Source organism: Carcharhinus amblyrhynchos, chromosome 1, assembly GCF_965287045.1.
Source record: "Carcharhinus amblyrhynchos chromosome 1, sCarAmb.v2.hapA, whole genome shotgun sequence".
Classification (NCBI taxonomy): domain Eukaryota; kingdom Metazoa; phylum Chordata; class Chondrichthyes; order Carcharhiniformes; family Carcharhinidae; genus Carcharhinus; species Carcharhinus amblyrhynchos.
This window is the reverse complement of record NC_137324.1, coordinates 69886943-69910800: the sequence shown is the minus strand read 5'-3', so window position 1 is coordinate 69910800 and position 23858 is coordinate 69886943. Positions and strand designations below refer to the sequence as shown.

The window sequence follows — 23858 nt, the reverse complement described above, 5'->3', positions numbered from 1 at the left end:
AATCATGAGGTAACAGAGCTGGAAAAAGCTAACATGAGCAAGTAAGGCGTAGAGATTTTGGGAGGGGGTTGGGGCGTTGGGGCTAGTGTGGGGGAGGTATCCCCCGACTTTGGCACGGGTATACAATGGACCGTATGGGATTGGTAAGATACATAATGGGCAGCTGATACAATGCTGCCTTTTTACTCCCTTGAACTATATGAAATGAAAACTGGGGGAGATTCTGAGGCCTGCTCCAGCCTCTGGAATCATAAGAACTCTTTCCACCCCTTTCCTGCCAGTTGTGTGGCTTTCATCAATTTGTTCAAATGCTAAAAACAGGCAGCTGCTTGAAGCAAGCAGATTACTAATGATAATATTTAAATCAGGATTCTATGGTACCTTTACAGGATACGTATGCCATTTTAAGACTCAACTGGGCTGGCTATGCACCAGCCAGGCTCACTGGTGCCTGCTGCGATGCAGCCAAGGGGGCACCAGAAGATGCACGCTTATTTGTTTTTGTGTGGCTGAGAGAAGCAATCCCGCTCCTCTGGCCTTTTCGGAGGCACCTACATCCAGCTACCCGTTCTCCATTTAGTTCACTGGTTTAAACCTACACAATCCTTCAGTATGAACAAGTTATGTCTACCTGTGAAGTTTCTGACCTTATACAGTTTGTTTTAGATAGAGCAGGGGTGAGGTGTTTTGCACAGGGTTGAAAGTGTACGAAAACTTGCTTTGATAATGATTTAATTTCTTTGTCATTTTATGAATCGGGAAATAGATATTCTTTAGCTAGTCTGTGCAGAATATTATCAAACATTTTTAACAAAATGTCTGTTTTTCCAACAAAAGTCAATTCTTTCCTAAGCAGTTTTAATTTATGTTTTAATTTATATTTCTAACTATGAACAACCTTAATACTACCACTAACAAGTGTGTTGAAATACTGACTAACTTTTCAGTGTATTTTAAGTGATTATTTTTGTTCTGTCTGTGATACGCTGGGCACAGTTTCAATTTTATTTTGTTAATCTCTCAAGACCTATGAGACAAAATGGAATATCATTTCTTTAATCATTATTTTTTTCAAATTGTTAACTAGGCCTTCTGGTGGTGGGAAGTATTGTCTTGGCGAGAGAAAACGTTACCGCTCCTGTAACACTGACGTAAGTGAAACCATTAAAGGTTGCTGGCAATGGCAATGGATGATAAAGTTTACATTTCCAATTGTAGAATCCTCCAGAGAAAACAACTGTTCGCTATTAAATATAGAAAGTTCGGGAAATGCACAGCTGACCAGCCATAACCTGCATGAGAAAGATAGTTTTTAATATTTCCCGTGAGACTCTTGCATTGAAATTGTTCTGAAAGGCCATTCTTTGAAAGTAACCCACATTTAACTTTTAGATGCTGGTTCACCTGTTACGTATTTGCTTTTCTTTCAGATTTCCAGCGTACATGGCTTTTTTTTTTCACTTTTTCACCAGCATTGACAATTTGCATTTACTTTATCATTTATTCAAAACATTTTGGCAAATACTTTCCTCTCTAACGCTTCAGTTATTTATTCTGCTGCCAACTGGCCCAGTTCCAAACATCACCTGGCTGTGAGTTTACATGGGGTGGCCTGTTTATTCCTTCACGATGGAACCAATTAGCAATGGAAGCCTTCACTGAAAAACAATAACAAAAACCCAGGAACTTTTGTAGTTAGTTCCCTAAGTGAATCTCAAGCAAGACTTTCCACAAAATACGAAGTTAAAGGGAGAATGATGACACCTTCTTGCTATGTGATACCTTTAGTATAACAAAACATCTCAAGGTACAGTAGCTTTATTAAAGAATATTTGACACTGAGCCACATAAGGAAGTATTGGGACAGATGAGCTAAAAGTTGATCAAAGAGGTAGCTTTTAAGGAGCATCTTGGAGGAGGAAAGAGAAAGAGAGATGTGGAGTTAAGAGAGGAAATCTCAAAGCTTAGGATCTTGGCAGCTAAAGGTGTGGCGATCAGTGGCAGAGCAATTAAAATTGGGGATGCTCAAGAGGCCAGAAGTGAAGGAATGCAGGTATCTCAGAGGACTAGGGGAGATTCAGAGATAAACAGGATTGAGGCCATGGAGGGGTTTAAAAACAAGGATTAGATTTTTTAAATTGAGGCTTTGTCTAATCAGATCAAATGCAGTGAGTGTGGGTGATGGGTGAATAGACGTTGGTGCAGGTTAGGATACAGGCAGCAGAATTTTAGACAACCTGAAATTCATAGAGGTTCAGATGTGGGAGAGCAGCCAGGAATAGTTAAGAATAAAGGTAACAAAGACATGATTGAGGGTTTCAGCAATCTGGTGGGGGAGATTTCGTAATGGTGTGGATACGTACGCAGATGCTCATCTCGAGATCAAATTTGCCAACAAGTTTGCATTAGTTTGTTTCAGCTGAAAAACTGAAAGCTTTTTGGTGGATTCAAATTGAAATTAGCCAGTGTCATTTTGGCCGTGCTTTCACATTAATACAACCAATTGCAATGTAGACCAGGATCAACTCTCTGGAGTATTTCTTTCTCTCAATGTTCCCCAAAACCCACTCAAAATTAAAATATCCCTCCATTAACTGTCAGTAATAGATTTTCAATAAAGTGCCCTACATTAGATAGCAGAAGAAAAGCAGATTAGTTATCAGCTTGTAAATCTTCCAATATGTCTGATGACAGGTGGTAAGAGTTGGAAGGTCCCCTGGTCAGCCCTCCTGCAGAAGGCAATGGAAAACCACTGCAATACTTTGCCAAGCATAATCCTGACCCAATCCAGTGGTAGGTAGCCCCATTCTCTCGTAAGCCATGGTACCTGGAGATGGAGCAATGAAATTTACATGACTACTGATCGGATTGCAAGTGCTGTGTAAAATATCAGCATTCAAGGAACTAGATTGCAAACTGGGATATAAGATGTTCAGTGAAATGTTGAAAATGGCATTTAATCTCAACTACAGTTAAACATTGTGCAGAATTTCACAGCTCCCTAGCTGGCGGATTTGCAGATGGGGGAGGGGTGGCAAGGGGCGGTAAAAATCCCAAGATGGGCTTCCTGCCAAACTTCCACCTTCTTCCAAACTATCTGCAATTTCACAGGGATCAGCAAGGTCTGGGGCAGCCTATCTACCCATCCTTACCCCAAGTGAGTCTCTTAAGTGGCCAATTATCGGTCACTTAAGGCCATTTCCCAGAGCAGTTCAGAGGTAAAAGGAAGTCAGGCATGTCACATTACTGGGTCTTGGCCACCCTTTCCACATTGGCCTGTCCCTTCTAGGTGCCTCCTTCCTTCCTCCAACCCCTCCCGACTTTTCCAACAAGACCGCCACCCATCCTTCTTACCACCCCCCCTCAGGCCTCCTTCCCCATTACTTGGTGAGACTCCCTCACTCCCCTGGGATCCTGGTAGTCCTTGCCCTGGCCACTGCTGGCACTGAGATTGATGGGACCACATAGTCGCCAGTGGGATTGAAGGGCAACTCTCTGAGGTGTGACTAGCGCCCACATGCAGGGTGAAATTACCATCTCCAGACAACGGAGCATTCAATGGCTGCGGGTTTGCTGTGATCAAGGAGAGTATGTTCCCTAATGACTCTGCAGATGGCAGGGCAGCAAGCCCTGGCATCCAAAATATCCTGACCACCAACACCACCCTCCCGCTCCCGCCCCACCCCACCCCCCCTAAAATTAAAACAGAAAATCCCCCCGAGGTGGAAACTTATAATTGGATGTTAAGACTTGATAACTTGCTGTAGTTTCTTATCAAGTGGTTGTATCAATTACTGTGCAAACATTTTGCAGTGAATGCTATTTGTTTCTATGGTACCTGCTCCTTTTAAACAGTGAAGGTCACCAGTTACTATGAGGTACATTTCACACTTCTTTTCTGCTTTGATCATTTGTTGTAGACAACAAAAGGCCATGTCTTTACCAATTGTACAATGTTTGAAAGCTCTGTTTGACTTTTCAGCTTTGACCTTGTGTCATGGAAACTTTCATATTAGCAGGAAGGCAATATTTCTGGGAATGTGACTTTTTATTGCAAGTGGCCAGTAGATTGACAGTGTAATGTTTGAAAAGGTACATTGAAAATCACCACATAGATGAGAGAATAAACTCCAGACCCAGTTTAATGGTTTTACATTGGAGTCCGACAGCTCCTAGGCATTTGTTTTGCCACTTTATTGATTTAAAGAGTGACTACAACTGGTATAGATCATTAAACATATCAAAGAGTAAAGGGAGCTTTCAAAGCCAAATGCACAATTTCAAAGGTTCCTAACCATTTTCACAAACACCTCTCTAGGATTTTCCATTCCAACTAGCAGCATGCGCATTGCAGACAGGAGGGGATCATTTGGAGAACAGCTCCCCAAAACTTCCTGCCCTACCCACAATGGTGCCCACCACTGGCGTGGCTGGAAAATCCCACTCTTTCACAGAAATGTGCCAGAAACTGGAACAACACCTGGGCACACAGAGAGCTCACGCTGATGTATCCAGGTGCACCAATGAACAACAAATGAGAATCATCATGAGCGAAGGTAGGAATTCCTACATCAGGAATTCCTTCATTTCAGCACCTCAAGATAATCTGATGTGTGTCGTCAGATGTGGAGATTCCGGCGTTGGACTGGGGTAAGCCGCAGCTGGAGTACTGTGTGCAGTTTTGGGCGCCGCACCTGCGCAAGGATATTTTGGCCCTGGAGGGAGTGCAGAGGAGGTTTACTAGGCTGATACCGGAGTTGAGGGGATTGAGCTATGAGGAGAGGCTGAATAAACTAGGCTTGTACTCGTTAGAGTTTAGAAGAATGAGGGGAGATCTCATTGAGACGTATAAGATGATGAATGGGATGGATAGGATAGAGGTGGAGAGACTCTTCCCGCTCAAAAAAGACAGTAGGATTAGGGGGCACAGCCTCAAGATAAAGGGGAGGCGGTTTAGAACGGAGTTGAGGAGGAACTTCTTCACTCAAAGGGTGGTGAATCTCTGGAATTCTCTGCCCGTTGAAGTGGTGGAGGCTGCCTCACTAAATATTTTTAAGAAGCAGGTTGATGGGTTCTTGATAAGAGAGGGGATTAAGGGTTATGGGGAGAGGGCGGGAAAGTGGAACTGAGCCACGACAGATCAGCCATGATCTTATTGAATGGCGGGGCAGGCTCGAAGGGCTAGATGGCCTACTCCTGCTCCTATTTCTTATGTTCTTATGTTCTTAAACATAGTAAGAAGTCTCATAATACCAGGTTAAAATCCAACCGTTTATTTGATAGTAAACCCACAAGCTTTTGGGGTTTGCCCCTTCGTCAGGTGAGTGGAGAGTTCTGAGAATGGAGAACTCTCCAGTCACCTGATGAAGGGGCAAACCCCAAAAGCTTGTGGGTTTACTATCAAATAAACTGGTTGGATTTTAACCTGGTGTTGTGAGACTTCTTGCTGTGAGCATGTCATCAGAGCCAGGCCTGGTTAGCCTGCCATTTGGGAGCCATCTGGTGGCCAAGGTAGGCATGAATAATTTGAGTTAGGGCACAGAACTCTTCTCAATCGAATTAATGTCCCTTAAAATCCATGACCTTACCTGTCCAGTCCCACCACAGTAAAGCAGGAGTGCAGTGGGAGGCCAGGTGCAATGTGTGGATACAATGGTTTCCAGCCTTCTTCCAGAAAGGTTCCAGCCACCTCCAAAAAAGCCAGTGGTATGGAAGGAAATGTGGCTAGCATGCAGATACCCAAACTGGGGAATCCTGCCTCCCTGAACTGTTGTACGCAGAGTCCAGTATTGGTTAACTGAGACTGTGGACCAATATCTTTAATGTGGAACCACATAATCCCTACTATGCAGAAGGAGGCCATTCAGCCCATTGACCTTGCACCAACAACAATCCCATCCGGTCCCTATTCCCATATTTCTATGTATTTCCCTGCTGTTCCCTTGACACTAAGGGGCAATTTAGCATTACCAGTCAACCCAAGCCTGCATATCTTTGGACTATAGGGGGAAACTGGAACACCCAGAGGAAACCCACGCAGATGTGGGGAGAACATACAAACTTCACACAGTCACCCAAGGCTGGAATCTAATCCAGGTCCCTAGTAGCAGTGCTAACCACTGTACCACCTCGCCGCCCAAATGTTGGGGGTCCCAGCATTGCCACTCCTAGATCTAAATGGCTCAGTTGGATTCCTTGCCTCCTTCTAGCAGACAGGCTTCTTGAGCTGTGCTGCTCATGAAATAGTCCTCCACCCAGAACTTGTCAATGAAGGGACCTTCCACTGACCCCATTAACTTTGGCAGGGTAGAATTGGAAGTACTGGGCGGGCGTCATTTACACCAGTGTGACTAAGCCTCACTTTAACCCTAATTATTTTAGTGGTAACATACAGAATTTAGATGTAAAGAACTTGTTTTATTGGGATTCAGAGTAATTTTGAGGAAAATGCATTTAATTTAAGTGGGCAGAAATACCATTTGAATTTTATTACCAAAAAAAGATCCAGACCTAATTACATCCTGTTGTACTCATCAAAAGTCTTTGGATTTAGCTGAATCCTCTGTATGCTTTTCAAAGGTAATGGGGGGGCCTGTATATGTACAATTTTGGGAACATCATGCTGCTGCTGAAATTATTTCTAATTGTGCTGCATGTAAATGCTATTCCATGTATTGCTATAACCATGAAATAATTGCCAAACTGATCTTTTGCAAGAAGAAAACTTAAAAATGACCGCACACCATTCAAATCAAATAAAAAATTAGAATTGATTTTTGTTGTTCAGATTACACATTAGCATGTGCTCATAAAGTTAATTTGTTAATCTTGATTGATCAGATGTGATCTGCTGCAGTGTTCTTGGTTAACCGTCAGAAACAATGAAAAGTCCAAGGTGGGTTCCAGAGGGAATTTTATAAACTCCCCCTGCCCCGTGGGTGTGGTTTTGGTTGTGGTCAGGGGAGGAGGGGAGCACACGTAAATAGGTCAGGTGAGTGGCCCACTCCCTTTCCACACAATCTAAACCTGGTTAGCATAATGCAGGAGGTGGGCAAGGGGTGCACTTTGCCACCCGCCCTTAGGCATATTAGCTGCCCAAGTAAGTGGAAATTAAGACCCTCAATCTGCCTCCACTGCCATAATACATCAGACGATGGAAGGTTGGAAAAAGTGGGAAGGCTGTTTTTAACCAATGATGGTGAAAAGGCAGGAAGAAAGAGAGCTACCTCGTTCATCGGGACTGCCCTGTGTGCATTAGGGGCACCCCCCCCCCCTCCCCCCCAACCAAGATTATAATCCATCCTCCTTTATACCTCTCTGCCTGGCCTCCAAAATCTCACCAGCACACCTCTACTCTCTTGAGGCGATGCTGGGACTGCAAGAACTGTTGACCTCTCAAATTAGCTAGTAAGTCTCAAGAGCAGGACTAATTCCTTCCACTTACTGGGGGCAGGTGTGATCCTCACCTTGTTTAGCACCCCCTGCAGCACTAAGGAGCGGACAGGAGGAGCCGTATCCCCCCCCATCCCGTCTGAAAATGTTGCAATACGTGTAATTATGTTCTGTATTCAGCAATCAAATCACCATTCCAGACTGTTTATTAACGCAACTCTTGTATTCATTTGCAAGAAAGAAAATAGGTAATAGTTTTACCTTTTTTTGCGCTGTAAGCTCCAACAGCAACCCATTATGCTCAAATACTAAACATGTTATGATGATGTCCAAACTGCATACTTATATTTAAATTGGACACTGACAGTTTAATGCTGTTTTGGCAGTCAGGGCTTTGTAGCTACACCGAGGAAAGTCAAAGCTCCATGGAGCAGTTAAATTAACACTTAACAAACACTCCTGAAATGTTCTAGTTTCTTTTTAAATCAAAAATGTTTATATTTAGTTTGCATTTGATGATGATTGGCATTCAAATCCTGTAGAAATTAGCTTTGAAAATGCTTTTCTTGGGAGGAAAGATAACCTCAGGAAAAGGTAATGTGATATTTTTCTACAGACACAACACAGAAATGTATGTTTTTCTCTCCACAATTCCATTTAGCCATGTCCAACAGGATCTCGTGACTTCCGTGAAAAACAATGCGCCGACTTTGATAATTTACCTTTTCGCGGGAAATATTACAACTGGAAGCCATACACTGGAGGTTAGTGTGATTTTGTGTCATCTAAGTATTTTTCTTTATCATTTATTTTACTATTTCCCCTTTTCCTTCTCCAGCAGTCTCCATGACCATATAACTGTCAGGCCATTTGAGATGGATAGACAGCTCTCTGCCAATACTACTCTGTAACTGTCCTCTGGACATGCATAACAGCAATTAGAAATAAACCTTTCTCCTAGTCTTTCCTCTGTTTTTACAGGAAACGATCTGGTGTCTTCTCCTGGTGGCACAAAGTTGAGAATCGCAGACAGTAATTCACATCCTATGACTTGTTTGGGGCATCATTTCAGAATTTTGTGGCTTCTTGCTTTTTATTTACATATATAAATTCAGATGAAACCAAATTAATTTTCTTTAAATTCTTCATTCCATTTAATATTTATGGTGCTAATATAAAACTGAAAACATGAGTCACAGAATCAGTCCATGGTCATTACCCCATGACACCTAATGAGAAATGCATGTTTTTTGAATGACAGGTGAAGTTGAATTTTAATGTGGTCGTAAGTGGGAATTGAACAGTAAGGACAAGCTATATAAACTCTGCTTTGTCTGCCTCTTTGTTGACCCCAACCATTTGTTTTCCTTCTCTGACCGAAGGCTCTGACGAAGAGTCATCCAAACTTCAAACGTTTGCTCTTTCTTCTTCCCATAAATGCTGTCAGATCTGCTGAGATTTTTCCAGCGTTTTCTGTCTGTGTTTCGGATTCCAGCATCCGCAGTAATTTGCTTTTATTTAGCTAATAAATATTGTTGGTCATCTGTGCTTCTGTAGGATGAATAGTGATTTGGATGAGGTATTAGGAAGCTGCCATTGCCAGTGAAGCTGTTCCCCAGCATCAGGCATGGGTTCCAAGAGAGGTGGGAGAAAATTAAGGACTGAATAAGAATTAATAACAATAGTTCAATTTCTGATTATATGGTACGCATGAATGTTCAGCAGATTAAAGTTGAATGAACTTGTATGTAATGTTGCCTTTTGAGTTTTTACATTCAGAAAATATTGGTACCTTGTTTTATATTTAAATACTTCTGTTCTCATTCAACAGGTGGTGTTAAGCCATGTGCTTTAAACTGCTTGGCTGAAGGATATAATTTTTACACTGAACGGTCTCCTGCAGTTATTGATGGAACTCGTTGCCATGCAGACTCACTGGATATCTGTATCAATGGAGAGTGCAAGGTTGCATATACTTTATTATTAATTGTATCACATTTCCTTATCATTTTTTGGAAGACTCTAAGGAATTATTGAATTCGGTTGACACGTAAATTTGTAAATTCCTTCTTCGTTGTTGCAAATGGATTCTTAGCTCAGTCAAAAGCAGAAGCCCCAACAGTGCCCACAGAAGTGTGCTTCACTTAACAAATTTAGTGGGGTAGTGAAACACAATGATCAACCCCTTTTCTATCATTGTGAATAGGTTTGCCTTTGAGTTTCATGATTTTAAACCTTTGTACCCAAGGTTTGCTTTTTCTTCTCATCGGTCAGATCAATATATTAAAATGATTTGATTTGATTTATTATTGTCACATGTATTGGTATACGGTGAAAAGTATTGTTTCTTGCACGCTACACAGACAAAACATACCGTTCAGAGAGTACATAGGGGAGAGGGAAAGGAGAGGGTGCAAAATGTGGTGCTACAGACATAGCTAGGTGTAGAGAAAGATCAACAATATAAGGTAGGTCTATTAGACTATTTAAAAGAGAGTACAGTTTCAAAAGCATAGAATGAAAGTAAAAGATAGAATTAGAGGGTATGCTGGAGACAACTTGCAAGAAGTCGCATCACTCCAGCGTCACCTTGAAAGTGGGGAATTCTTGCATGGAAGCAAGTCTATACATGTAGTAACATATCGGCGTGGTTGCATAGTAGTTAGCATTGCTGCCTCACAGAGCCAGGGACCTGGATTCAATTCCTGGCTTGGGTCACCCTGTGGTGGAGTTTGCACCTTCTCCCCATGACTGCGTGGATTCCCTCCGGGTGCTCCGGTTTCCTCCCACAGTCCAAAGATGTGCAGGTTAGGGTGACTGGCCATGCTAAACTGCCCCTTAATGTCAAGGGGATTAGCAGGATAAATATGTGGAGTTAAGGGATAGGGCCTGGGTAGGATTGTTGTCAGTGCAGACTTGATGGGCTGAATGTTGGGATTCTATGATTCTATTTGATGATATCCATGTGAAAACTGAAAATATACATTTATTGTTGACTTGCAATATACATGGATCAATCTGGCATGTGATCCTGCGTATTCATCCTTCAGTTTAATTTTATTCCTCTTTGGAGAACAGAAGGGACAAAAGGATTGTAGAAGAACATTTAGTTCATGTACTGTTACCATCTCTGTAGAGAAAGATAATTTTTAAAGGGGAAATTTACACTTCCAGTTATCAGCTGAACAAAAGACACAAGATTTCACTTTTACTTTGAAAAAGACAAAAAGAACACTATTAACTAAACATTTGCTTCTTGTAGGTAACTTAAAAGTATCAAACAGAATTTCCCCTTTTCTACTTTTAACGACAACTGAAAACCCCAATTTTGTTACGTTACTTGGTCTCTTAAGTAGATGTCTAAATCTCTCAGGACCATTCCAAAGTGATTCACAGTTCCCAAAGTTTTACATCTGTTCTTTCCCCTTCTCAATACTATATTGCATAGTGAGACCTTCCATGAGCATTCTCCGTCTAGGTCCAGCTGGGCAAACTTGGTCTTAAAACTGAGCATGAGCACCCGCTCCCCCCTCATTCCACATAGTGAATGATAGGCTCAGCATTTTCTCTGCTCAAGGTGCAGGGCTGGCTGACTTGTTTATTTTGCAACAGCCTCCCAGTTGACTGCAGACCCCAATTAAAATTGATACATGGCAGATTCTAAAAGTGTCCAATTTTCAGACAACTCCGGTTTGTGGACAGTCGGATTTGAGACATTACTGTAATACCTTCTGGGACTTCAAAAGATGCAGAGTCTACCTATTATAGATTTAGGAGCAATTACCATTGTCCCCAAGTGTGAACATCTCCCTCTTAGTAAAACAATCTGGGTCGTCTTCTCATCTCTTGCAATTAACCCACCCAGGCTTATTGTCAGGCAGACGCCAGTAGATCTTAGCAGTGTTGAGGAGCAGAAGGACCTTGGGGTCCGGGTCCACAGGACTCTTAAATCGGCCTCGCAGGTGGAGGATGTGGTCAAGAAGGCGTATGGTGTACTGGCCTTCATTAATCGAGGGATTGAGTTTAGGAGTCGGGAGATAATGCTGCAACTTTATAAGACCCTTGTCAAACCCCACTTGGAGTACTGTGCGCAGTTCTGGTTGCCTCATTACAAGAAGGATGTGGAAGCTATTGAGAGGATGCAGAGGAGATTTACATGGATGTTGCCTGGATTGGGAGGCATGCCTTATGAAGATAGGTTGAGGGAGCTAGGTCTCTTCTCCCTGGAGAGGCGAAGGTTGAGAGATGACCTGACAGAGGTTTATAAAACGTTGAGAGGTATAGATAGGGTGGATTCTCGGAAGCTATTTCCCAGGGCAGAAATGGTTGCTATGAGAGGACACAGGTTTAAGATACTGGGGAGCAGGTACAGAGGAGATGTCAGGGGTAAGTTTTTCATTCAGAGGGTGGTGAGTGAGTGGAATCGGCTGCCATCGGTGGTGGTAGAGGCGAACTCGCTGGGGTCTTTTAAGAGACTTCTGGATGAGTACATGGGATTTAATGGGATTGTTCCTCTGCATCCTCTCAATAGCTTCCACATCCTTCTTGTAATGAGGCGACCAGAACTGCGCACAGTACTCCAAGTGGGGTTTGACAAGGGTCTTATAAAGTTGCAGCATTATCTCCCGACTCCTAAACTCAACCCCTCGATTAATGAAGGCCAGTACACCATACGCCTTCTTGACCACATCCTCCACCTGCGAGGCCGATTTAAGAGTCCTGTGGACCCGGACCCCAAGGTCCTTCTGCTCCTCAACACTGCTAAGATCTACTGGCGTCGGCCTGACAATAAGCCTGGGTGGGTTAATTGCAAGAGATGAGAAGACGACCCAGATTGTTTTACTAAGAGGGAGATGTTCACACTTGGGGACAATGGTAATTGCTCCTAAATCTATAATAGGTAGACTCTGCATCTTTTGAAGTCCCAGAAGGTATTACAGTAATGTCTCAAATCTGACTGTCCACAAACCGGAGTTGTCTGAAAATTGGACATTTTTAGAATCTGCCATGTATCAATTTTAATTGGGGTCTGCAGTCAACTGGGAGGCTGTTGCAAAATAAACAAGTCAGCCAGCCCTGCACCTTGAGCAGAGAAAATGCTGAGCCTATCATTCACTATGTGGAATGAGGGGGGAGCGGGTGCTCATGCTCAGTTTTAAGACCAAGTTTGCCCAGCTGGACCTAGACGGAGAATGCTCATGGAAGGTCTCACTATGCAATATAGTATTGAGAAGGGGAAAGAACAGATGTAAAACCTTGGGAACTGTGAATCACTTTGGAATGGTCCTGAGAGATTTAGACGTCTACTTAAGAGACCAAGTAACGTAACAAAATTGGGGTTTTCAGTTGTCGTTAAAAGTAGAAAAGGGGAAATTCTGTTTGATACTTTTAAGTTACCTACAAGAAGCAAATGATAGTTCTATGGCCTGGTAGGTATGGAAATGATAGGTGCAACTTGTGGGCCAAAGGGTCTGTTTGTGCAGTAGTGTTCTATGTTCTATATGTCACATGACCCCTCTCATTTACCCTAAAGTTACCAATACAGGGCGCAACCTTACTGCTGTTGTTGCAAGCAAGGACAGAGAATTTGGCACACAGCCAAATCTCTGTTCATTGGCGTGGGACCAGAAAATACCACTGGTGTGAATAGCTGTGAGATTCCTCCCACAGTCTCAAGCTAAAGTACAGTTATAAACCAAACAATATAGTCCTAAAACATCTTATAAGCTCACATTGTAACAGTGTAAAGTACACCATAAATATAATAATATTTATGTGCGTATGCATACATATAGAGAGAAAGTAATTACCTATGTATAGGTATCTGTGTTTAATGTAACACATCAGTTAAGGGTGATGCCTTAGATCATTTGGAGTTACGCTGTAACATGAAGGAAAAACTGAGATTTAAGTTCAAGTACATTAAGCGATAAAACTTTAACCTACACAACTCAATGATCATCCCTATTGACATTTGTGTTAATTGATACCCTCAAAGCTTGTCCCCCAGTGAACTCATTGGTACTCACTACTTAAATAAAGATCTATTGTAAAATTTATAATTAGCAGAAGAGACAAAGACATTACAATTAATCATACTAATTTGTCACTTTGATTGATAAAGTGGAAATGATGGTTACAGTCTGTCTCTCTGAATGGCTTTAGTGAAATTGTCCATGAATAAATGTTATTCTTTAGTAACCTGATTATGAAAAGATATTGGCTGAAAAAAATTTGCGACAGAAACCATCAGCCCACTGAGTAGGGTATGCAGTGATTCTGGTCCTCTGGGTGGGGAATGCAGTGATTCTGGTCCTCTGGGTGAGGTATGCAGTGATTCTGGTCCTCTGGGTGGGGAATGCAGTGATTCTGGTCCTCTGGGTGGGGAATGCAGTGATTCTGGTCCTCTGGGTGGGGAATGCAGTGATTCTGGTCCTCTGGGTGGGGTATGCAGTGATTCTGGTCATCTGGGTGAGGAATGCAGTGATTCTGGTCCTCTGGGTGGGGAATGCAATGATTCTGGTCCTCTGGGTGGGGTATGCAGTGATTCTGGTCCTCTGGGTGGGGAATGCAGTGATTCTGGTCCTCTGGGTGGGGAATGCAGTGATTCTGGTCCTCTGGGTGGGGTATGCAGTGATTCTGGTCCTCTGGGTGGGGTATGCAGTGATTCCGGTCCTCTGGGTGGGGTATGCAGTGATTCTGGTCCTCTGGGTGAGGTATGCAGTGATTCTGGTCCTCTGGGTGAGATATGCAGTGATTCTGGTCCTCTGGGTGGGGAATGCAGTGATTCTGGTCTTCTGGGTGGGGAATGCAGTGATTCTGGTCCTCTGGGTGAGGAATGCAGTGATTCTGGTCCTCTGGGTGGGGTATGCAGTGATTCTGGTCCTCTGGGTGGGGAATGCAGTGATTCTGGTCCTCTGGGTGGGGAATGCAATGATTCTGGTCCTCTGGGTGGGGAATGCAGTGATTCTGGTCCTCTGGGTGGGGAATGCAGTGATTCTGGTCCTCTGGGTGGGGAATGCAGTGATTCTGGTCCTCTGGGTGGGGAATGCAGTGATTCTGGTCCTCTGGGTGGGGAATGCAGTGATTCTGGTCCTCTGGGTGAGGTATGCAGTGATTCTGACTCACATGGTGCCCTATGCTCACTCATGTGAGCCTGCATTTGCTGAAATTGTCCAAGCTGGCCCGACTGTGAGCTCATGCAGTTATTCCAGCTGATTTAGTACAATGCATTCAATAATTAGACTGCACATCTCACTAAACATCTTTTTACAACGTGCTTTTAATTGTAAGACACACCGACCACATTCCCATACTACTGCTATTGGGCCAACCTTCCAATGTCCCGTTTACTATCAGTAATGATAATCAGTGGGAAGTTTGTGGAAGGGCTGTAGAGTGTTTACAGAGTTGTTTCAGGATTTGAGCTTCAGGAAGAACAATTTGATGATTTGTCCACAAAAAACCTGCAACAAAAATGGAGAGTTAAACATTTTTTTTCATGGAGTGTGGACATCACTGACTATGCCAGCATTTGTTGCTCATTCCTAATTGCTCTTGAACCAAATGGCCTGTTAAGCCATTTCAGAGGGCAGTTAAGAGTCAACCACATTGCTGTGGTCAGACCAGATAAGGGTGGCAGATTTCCTTCCCCAAAGGGCAAGAGAGAAATAGATAGGTTATTACAACAATTAACAGTGGTTAATTGGTCATCATTAGGCTTTTTATTCCTGACTTTTTAATTGAATTCATATTCCAACATTTGCCATGGTGGGATTCAAATCGGGTCTAGCAACAGTACCACTACTCAGAGTAGCTGAGCCTATGGATCTGAAATATGACAGGGAAATGGAGGAGACGCTGCAGGGATGTACAGAGGGAGGAAGAGGAGGAGGTAGGAATGGGACATTTGGGAGGCCTTCGCTGTGGATAGACTTGCTCATAAGCACTCAGACTCTGGCTCTCCCGGACAGCATCCCTTCACCATCATTGCTCCAGTATAGCCCAGCTTCCCGTCATCTGCAAGGTCCTGCCACAGCATCCTCTTGGCCATAATCCTGCAATAAAGGCCACCAACAGAACCCTTGTCATTAGCATCTTTATCAAACAACACATCCAGTTTTCCAGCAAAAATGAATTATTCACTACTGTGCTTTCCCTGAGTGCCTGTCTTGTGAATACCATTGCATGTCCTATAGTGCTTGTATGCAGTGCTATCCCCGTGTCTGCAGCATCGCTAGTGGAAGACTTCTAAGTTTCTGTTATGAGACTGCAGATGGCCTTGCAAGACAGTCTTGAGCACCTGTGTGCCTTGAGGGTCGAGATTCAGACTGCACCCAACCTACCAGTGAGGCAGTGGCAAAAGCAACAGTGGAGTGGCTTTGATGTGAGCATGAATATTGTCATCCTGGTTCCTGCTCCACATAGTCACGGAGCAGTACCTTAGCATGGTGGCACAGTAGTTGGGCAGCACAGTGGTTAGCATTGCTGTCTCACAGCACCAAGGACTTGGGTTTGATTTTCTGCTTGGGTCACTATCTGTTTGGAGACTGTACGTTCTCCCCATGTCTGCATGGATTTCTTCCAGGTGCTCTGGTTTCCTCCCACAACCCGAAAGACGTGCTGGTTAGGTGCGCTGGTCATGCTGAATTCTTCCGCAGTGAACCTGAACAGACGCCAGAGTGGGGTGACTAGGGGATTTTCACAATAATTTCATTGCAGCGTTAATGTAAGCCTACTTGTGACACTAATAAATAAACCTAACCTTAAAAAAACTTAGCAATCTCAGTAATCTGTTGATTATTGGACTTGTGTGACAGTCTCCCTGCTTCTTTGAGCACTGAAATCCTCAGCCATGATGACAACATTCTGAACCTGAATGACAGCAAACATGGATCTTGGGACCTCTGTCTGAGCTGCCACGGCAGCACTGAGACATTGGTTAGTCACTGCCTGTCTGCAGTGGGAGCTGAGACAGCTGCCTCATGGGTGGGTCTTCAAATGTTAGCAAGGAAGAATAGATGGACTCCAAGCTCCGTACAACGTCCTTTACCAGATTGGGACTAGATTCTGTCATTCTCCTTTTGCCAGTGACGGCAGGCTATCTGACAGATGTGCCAATGCCCCAAGTATCTCGGTGCTCATTACATCGGCGTTCCCTTGTCTTCATCTGTGACTCTGGCAGCAGAACTTGTGTGTGATACCCCCATTTAACAGCCTATTCCTATCCTTAGCCCTGGTTGCAGTCCATCTGTGAATCACCAAGTGTAGATCTGATTTTACACTGCTCTCTAAAGTATGCAGCGTGCCAATATTTAAGTTTGTGACTTGACTGCCAGATCAGGAGACAAGGCTTCTTCATTTTTGTTACATTATAGCTTCCTCACTTCTCCTAAGGCTGCTGTGATTAGATAGGCACAGCTCTTAGGTATCTGAAAGTAAAAAATCAGGTGGGGAAGATTGGTGTGAGCACAGAGGGTTAGATAGCAAGAGGTTCATGTTTACAACTTAACAACTTACACATCTTGCCAAATAGAAGGATAAGGATGAGGGTAAGTAGGGAGAAAGTGCATGAGGTGGGAACGTAGATTATTCACAATGTCCTCCACGATGCCAAATGCAATGGGCTCCGACACAGTTGGAACCATGATGCAGAGAACCATTTCCTCTGTTGACCTCAGGAAATGCAGGTGTTCTTTCCCCCCTCTGCTTCTGCTCTGCTCCCTTTGATTCCCAGCTCTTGTAATCATAGTGTTCATATGGCTGGTCCAGTTCCATTTCTGGTCAGTGATAATTCTCCAGGATGCGAATGGCGGGGGTTAAGCGATTGTAATACCTTTGAATGTCAAGGGGAGCTGGGTAGATTCTGTCCCTTTGGAGATGGTCATTGTCTGATACATGTGTGACACGAATGCTACTTCTACCCCTCCTCCTTTCCCTTTTGGAGGGAGCTCCTTGAGGGCCTCCTGGTTCCCGGTGGAAACATGAATTCTCTGTTCCTATCGACCTCCAGCACAAAGGACTCCAGCCCACATCCGTGAAACAGGAAGACTTATCACTTCCTTGATTCTCCATTTTCTTTATTATTCATGGGACACGGGTGTCGCTGGCGGGCCAGCATTTAATGCCTGTCCCTAGTCGGCTTTGAGAAGGTGGTGAGCCACCTTCTTGAATTGCTGCAGTCCATGTGCTGTGGATTGATCCACAATGCTGTTTGGGAAGGAATTCCAGGATCTTGATTCAGGAAGGAATGGCATTTTCACATTAACTTCATTGCAGTGTTAATGTAAGCCTATTTAAATTTGAAGAATGGACCTACTTGGCCCAACATAATCATTTACACAAGAGGGCACCATGAAGTTTGCATGGTGTCTCTTTCAATGGGAATGAACATGAGCAGATCATGGATTTTCCTGAGGACAGACCTTAATGAAATTTCTGCACGCTATCTTCTCCATGACTTTTTCCAAATGTCTCCCATCTTACAGAAAAATTGTGGAATTAACCAACATTACAACCCTTTGTGCCTGCCACTTGTTTTATAGCACCTACAACCCTGTGGATGAATCAGTGTAAGTGACTTGCAGTAATGCAGTGGAAGTTCATGTCAGTCTTACTTCCAGCAATAAGCAGAAATTCATCATCAGGTTTAAGAAAGCTCCACTCGCTGACTTGCATATTTTAACATATTTAAGCCTTTGCACTAACCCAGGGAAACCCTGTGGATTTTGATGAAAAGAAACCAACAAACAAAAGTCTAATGAATACAATTGCAAACATCGCAAAGCACATACTGGGCTGAAGCAACAGGATCTTTCCCTCCACCCAATAGCAATCTGTAAGTGCTTGTGTATCCACACTGACACTTTTAAAGATAATTTACACCTGCCTGAACTCCACAGGGCTTATGCAGAGAACAAATAAATATTGCAGCCACACAGAATGACAAAAATCAGCCCCCCGTCCTTATAATGTTCGAACTTGACAGACCTTGCTGGATGTTTACTAGGGATTAGGTTAGTTTCTACGGGAAAGTTTTTTTAACATTTACTTTGGTGAAAGAAATGTTGCAACAGTTAATGCTCAGGATGTTTGCCACAAATGCAGGAAGGTCACATTTTAATTGCTGGGTCTTAGAACTATTCCATGCTTTTTGTTCCCTATTAAACAAGTGTGTATAAAGAGTAAAGGGCAAAGGTTAGCTCTTTAGTCTGAAGTTGTTGATACATTTACATAGTGATTAAACTTAACTGCTGAATGATATAATTCAGGTGATGGTAGATGAACCTAATTCTGAAGGTTTTATGTTATAAGAGTGAAGAAACTAAATGTTCTTTATAAAATGTTTTCCTTATTATCATCATTATTATCGTTATTTTTACTTTACTTTTCCTTTAGGTTTCCATATATTAAAAGAGTCTTAAATGTTCATTTTGCAAATCAACAAAACAACTCAATCAGTTTGAAATTGGTATAAGATAAAAACAATGAAATATTTTAGATACCCAATAATTAGGAAATTCCAGGTCCACAAATTCAGAGGCTGACTGTCGGATCCATGCATGTTTGAAATGTTATTATTAGGGAGGTGATAGTCTAGTGGTATTATCGCTGTACTATTAATCCAGAAACTCAGCTAATGTTCTGGGGACTTGGATTCCAATGGTAGAATTTGGATTCAGTAAAAAAAGAACTGGCATTAAGAATCTACTGATGACCCATGAAACCATTGTCGATTGTTGGAAAAACCCTTGTCGATTGTCAGGAAAGCCCACCTGGATAACTAATGTCCTTTAGGGAAGGAAATCTGCCATTCTTACCTGGTCTGGCCTACATGTGACTCCAGACCAACAACAGTGTGGTTATATAAAAATATCAATCTCAACTGCCCTCCAAAGGCAACTAAGGATCAGCATCGCCTATGTCCCACAAATGAATAAAAAAAATTCCTATTATTTCAATCAGTGTTACAATGATAATACAACTATTTTGATTGCTCTATTTCTTTGTGCCTAAAGCATGTAGGATGTGATCATATTTTGGGATCTGATGCAAAAGAAGACAGGTGTCGTATTTGTGGAGGTGATGGAAGCTCTTGTGAAGCAACAGAAGGTCTATTCAATGATTCCCTGCCTCGAGGAGGTAAGTGGACAAATTCATCCATCACAATAGCTGATTGAAAACAGATTTTTTTGTTCTTGGATTCCAGCATTTTCATCCTCAAGGCAGGTAGGGGGAGTTGCACAAAATCCCTGGCTCAGCCTGCCTGCGTTAGGAAAAAGTGCCCACAGAGACAGGATCTTCATTGCCAGGGCTGGATGTGGGCCAGAGGCAGGCTAGCTGACCTGGGAAGAAGTATGGAAGCAGTCTAGCTGCTGAGGAATGTCTGCCTTAGTGTGGCAGGATTTTGTCTCAGTGGAAGAAACACAAACGCTTCTAGTCATAAACCCTCACATCCTTCATCTATCAAACATTCTCTAAGCCCTATCCATGCTATTTCTTGCTTCCCACTGACCCCCTAAGTCCCCTCATGCCCCCATGCCAAACTCTGCCCTGCTATCCATCCCTTTCTGAACTCTACGCAAAGCTTTGCCTTTCCACCAACCGCCATGTCCCCTCGTTTCCCATATGTCAAGCATGGGCACTTCCATGCCCATTAACCAATCGTACCAATGAACACCATCTTGTGTAGTGGATTTTTTGAAAAAATATAATCCATTGATAACTTTCTCCTGAGCTTGAAAAAAATTGAGGCCAAGTTAATAAAAGTCAATCATCAAGGCTGTTTGAAGCTTCAAAACCACAGACCTTTGGGTCCACTTTACTTTGTGAAATCGATTGTGAAGATTAGTGAGCCTGAGCTGTCAATTAAGCAGTGTTTCCTAGTGAAGCAGCTATTCTAGTATTCTAATAGCTGTTTAGGGTCACAGTGGTTTAGTGCTTTTGAAGGTTTAAGGTTTTTGAAACCCCATAAAGCCTGGACAATTGAAACTCCTTTAGCTTAATTCAGAATTTTCTTTTCAGAGAGAGAAAGTTATCAACAGCTTACATTTTCTCAAACCAAATTTTTCAATACATGCCACTATGCACTATGTGTTCACATCCAGTAGGCCAATGGATATAGAAGTGCCATGCATGGCATGGGGGCATAAAGGGTTTGAGTGGGCGGGTAGAAAAGCAGAGTTTGACATGGGGACAGGGTGGGATATAAGAGGCAGGCGGAAAGGCAGAACTTGTTATAGGAGCATTAGGGGACATGGGGTGGGTAGAAGAAGAGAACTTGGCATAAAGGCTTGAGGTAACATGGGGTGGGTGAGAAGGGGGTAACTTGGCATAAAGGGCATGAGAGAACCTTTTAAATTTACCCCTCAACAGGGGGTTCACAACGCCTCTAAGGGGCTGTATGCCATAACTCTTCAAAACCTGGCCTGACTGCATGAAAATTGCAGTGTAGGATATGCCTATCTCTGCAATGAAGCCAGCCAGGTGGAAAGTGCTGAATGCAGGCTTCTGACAGAAAGCAGCCTGTAACCTTTAGAAGCACTCCTGAAAATTAGACTGTGGAGGAATGAGGTTGGGAAACCTAGAATCCAGGAATAGTCCTCCATTTTTAGAGGGCTCCTGAGACAAGCCGACTTGGTGAAAATCCAGGCCCAAGTGTTTCTTTCTCTTGGAGGTAAATGATTTATGACAATCAAATGAATTTTTGATTAAATTAAAGTGTTTATAATGTGCCAATTTCAGAACTCCAGAGTATTACTGTTTTGCTGTGAAAAGTTTGACATTTAATCAAAACATTATTCCTACCTGGGGCCTGTTTCCTTAGCATATCATATGATATTCAGTCAAGCATGACTAATAACTTGTCCTATTTCCAGCAGAAGATATTGGACATAGAACCATAGAATTCCTTAGCTATGTTTGTACTACTTTCTCGAGGATCTTATTTGGACATTTTGAATGTCTACTGAACATACGTGTTCAAACAGCACTGGTGAGCACAGGTAACTTCCAATGACTATAGGAGCTAAGATCTGATTAGAGTTTATGATCTGAACCCACCCGAAGATTTCAGAACCTCTTAAGAATGGAAGAAGCCTCCCAGCTCATCCAATCAGACACCCTGCCATGATACCCCATTGTTTCCCTATAAATTCCATGGCCAAAAGATTTGTTTATGTTGAAGTGTTGCTATGGAAACTTGCATTGATCCTTACAGCCTCACAACACCAGGTTAAAGTCCAACAGGTTTATTTGGTATCACGAGCTTTCAGACTGCTCTTTCATCTGATGAAGGAGCAGCGCTCCAAAAGCTCGTGATATCAAATAAACCTCTTGGACTTTAACCTGGTGTTGTGAGACTTCTCACTGTGCACACCCCAGTCCAACACTGGCATCTCCACATTATGATACTGAGAGTGTAGATGCAACGTAGAATTCTCCAGTCTCATGCATCCCTCTCGCTGCCAGCAAGAACAAAGAATATGGCGCTCAGCCAAATCTCCATTCATAGCAGCAGGATGGAAAATCTCACCCACTGGTGAGGTCAGAGAATTCTGGCCATAATGTTGCAGGAAATGTCCCCTGACCGCATAACAATTCAAATGTTCCCACACAGGCTGAGCACATACTGACCCAGTTATTACCATGCTTCAACAACCACACAAAATATTTAAAGGGTTCATGCACTTAAATTAGTAGGCCACATGTAGGAGAACAAGATGAGAGGGAATATCGGCTGGGGCAGTTTACTATGATGTGGAGATGCTGGTGTTGGACAGGGGTAAATACTGTAAGAAGTCTCACAACACCAGGTTAAAGTCCAACAGGTTTATTTGGTAGCACAAGCCACTAGCTTTTGGAGCGTTGCCCCTTCATCAGGTGAGTGTGAGTTCTATTCACAAACAGGGCATATAAAGACACAAATTCAATTTACAAAATAATGGTTGGAATGCGAGTCTTTACAGGTAATCAAGCCTTAAAGATACAGAAACTGTGAGTGGAGAGAGGGTTAAGCACAAGTTAAAGAAATGTGTATTGTCTCCAGCTAGGACAGTTAGTGAGATTTTGCAAGCCCAGGCAAGTCGTCATGGGGGTTACAGATAGTGTGACATGAACTCAAGATCCCGGTTGAGGCCATCCTCATGTGTACGGAACTTGGCTATCAGTCTCTGTTCACCGACTCTGTTCTGTCGTGTGTCGTGAAGGCCGCCTTGGAGAATGTTTACCCGAAGATCAGACGCCGAATGCCCGTGACCGCTGAAGTATTCCCCAACAGGAGGAGAACACTCTTGCCTGGTGACTGTCGAGCGGCGTTCATTCATCCGTTGTCATAGCATCTGCATTGCCTCCCCAGTGTACCATGTCTCAGGACATCCTTTTCTGCAGCATATCAGGTAGACAACGTTGGCAGAGTTGCAAGTATATGCACCATGTACCTGGTAGATGGAGTTCTCACGTGAGATGATGGCATCCGTGTAGAGCAGTCTATTTGGATTTCCTCGTTAATGCCACTGAGGATTGCTGTAGAGGTAGTGCAGCACAATCTGCCTCAAGGAATTAACATAGTCTGCAAGCAATGCTGTGAACAAATTGTTACCCCCAGATATATGTTGAACGCTGTGACAAACTCTGACAAATTTAGCTGTAGCTCTGGTGATTTTTTTTATTCTAATGGAGGGCAAATAAGGAGGCAATTCTCACCAACGCCTCTTTGCCTGGAATGTGCAATTTTGTACAATAAACCAAATTCTCTGAAATGTGTAATTTGATCCAGTGAGATCAGGCAGGTTTCAGAGTTCAGAGAAAAGCACAATACTCACAGTACTGATTTTGGAGTACAGGCAGAGGCTAACGCTATGGAGTTCAGAGAACAAACAATGCTAATTCTACTGAGTTCTGAGAATGCACAGCGCTAACGTTCTGGAGTTAAGAGTATTCACAATGCGAACACTCCTGAGTTCAGAGAGCACAAATGTTAACATTCAGGAGTTGTGAGAATGCACAGCACTCACTCACCCAATTGCTGAGGACACAGAGCCTTACTAAATTTAGAGAATACACAAGACGTAGACAGAATGCAGGGTGCTAATACTATAGTTCAGAGAACACACAACTCTGGCACTACCGAGTTCAGAGACTGCCCAGCACTAACGCAACTGGTCTGTTTCCTCCCACTTCTTGTGCTTTGTGACCTCCTGCAACAGACAGTTAATCGTTGGCAGCCTTCATCTTGCAGCATTCTTTCTATGGAACACGATGTTTACTTATGAAGACACCAGCTTCCAACTTACTTATCATCATCTTGAGAGTTCCAAACACCTGCCCAAAAATAGCCACTTTCTGCCCCTCAGCTGGCAGCCTGTTGAGACGCAATTGTGCTGGTTACTACTTGTTACTGTCAGTGGGTGGATTTTCATTGCTTTTGCCCCTGTGGACCACACAGTTTCCCGTAACCCACATCAAAT

The 23858-nt window shown here is 43.1% G+C and overlaps 1 protein-coding gene across 3 annotated transcripts in view; it reads left to right on the top strand.

Annotated features, from left to right (window-relative positions):
* The window catches only part of adamts6 (ADAM metallopeptidase with thrombospondin type 1 motif, 6), a 286378-nt gene that overhangs the window by 213148 nt on the left and 49372 nt on the right, over positions 1 to 23858 (top strand). For all 3 annotated transcript variants that reach the window (XM_080186565.1, XM_080186557.1, XM_080186560.1), the window contains exons 14-17: positions 1088 to 1151; positions 8054 to 8156; positions 9224 to 9357; positions 19410 to 19533. In XM_080186565.1, the coding sequence (XP_080042691.1) occupies positions 1088 to 1151; positions 8054 to 8156; positions 9224 to 9357; positions 19410 to 19533 (425 nt within the window). The remainder of the gene's footprint in view (positions 1 to 1087; positions 1152 to 8053; positions 8157 to 9223; positions 9358 to 19409; positions 19534 to 23858) is intronic.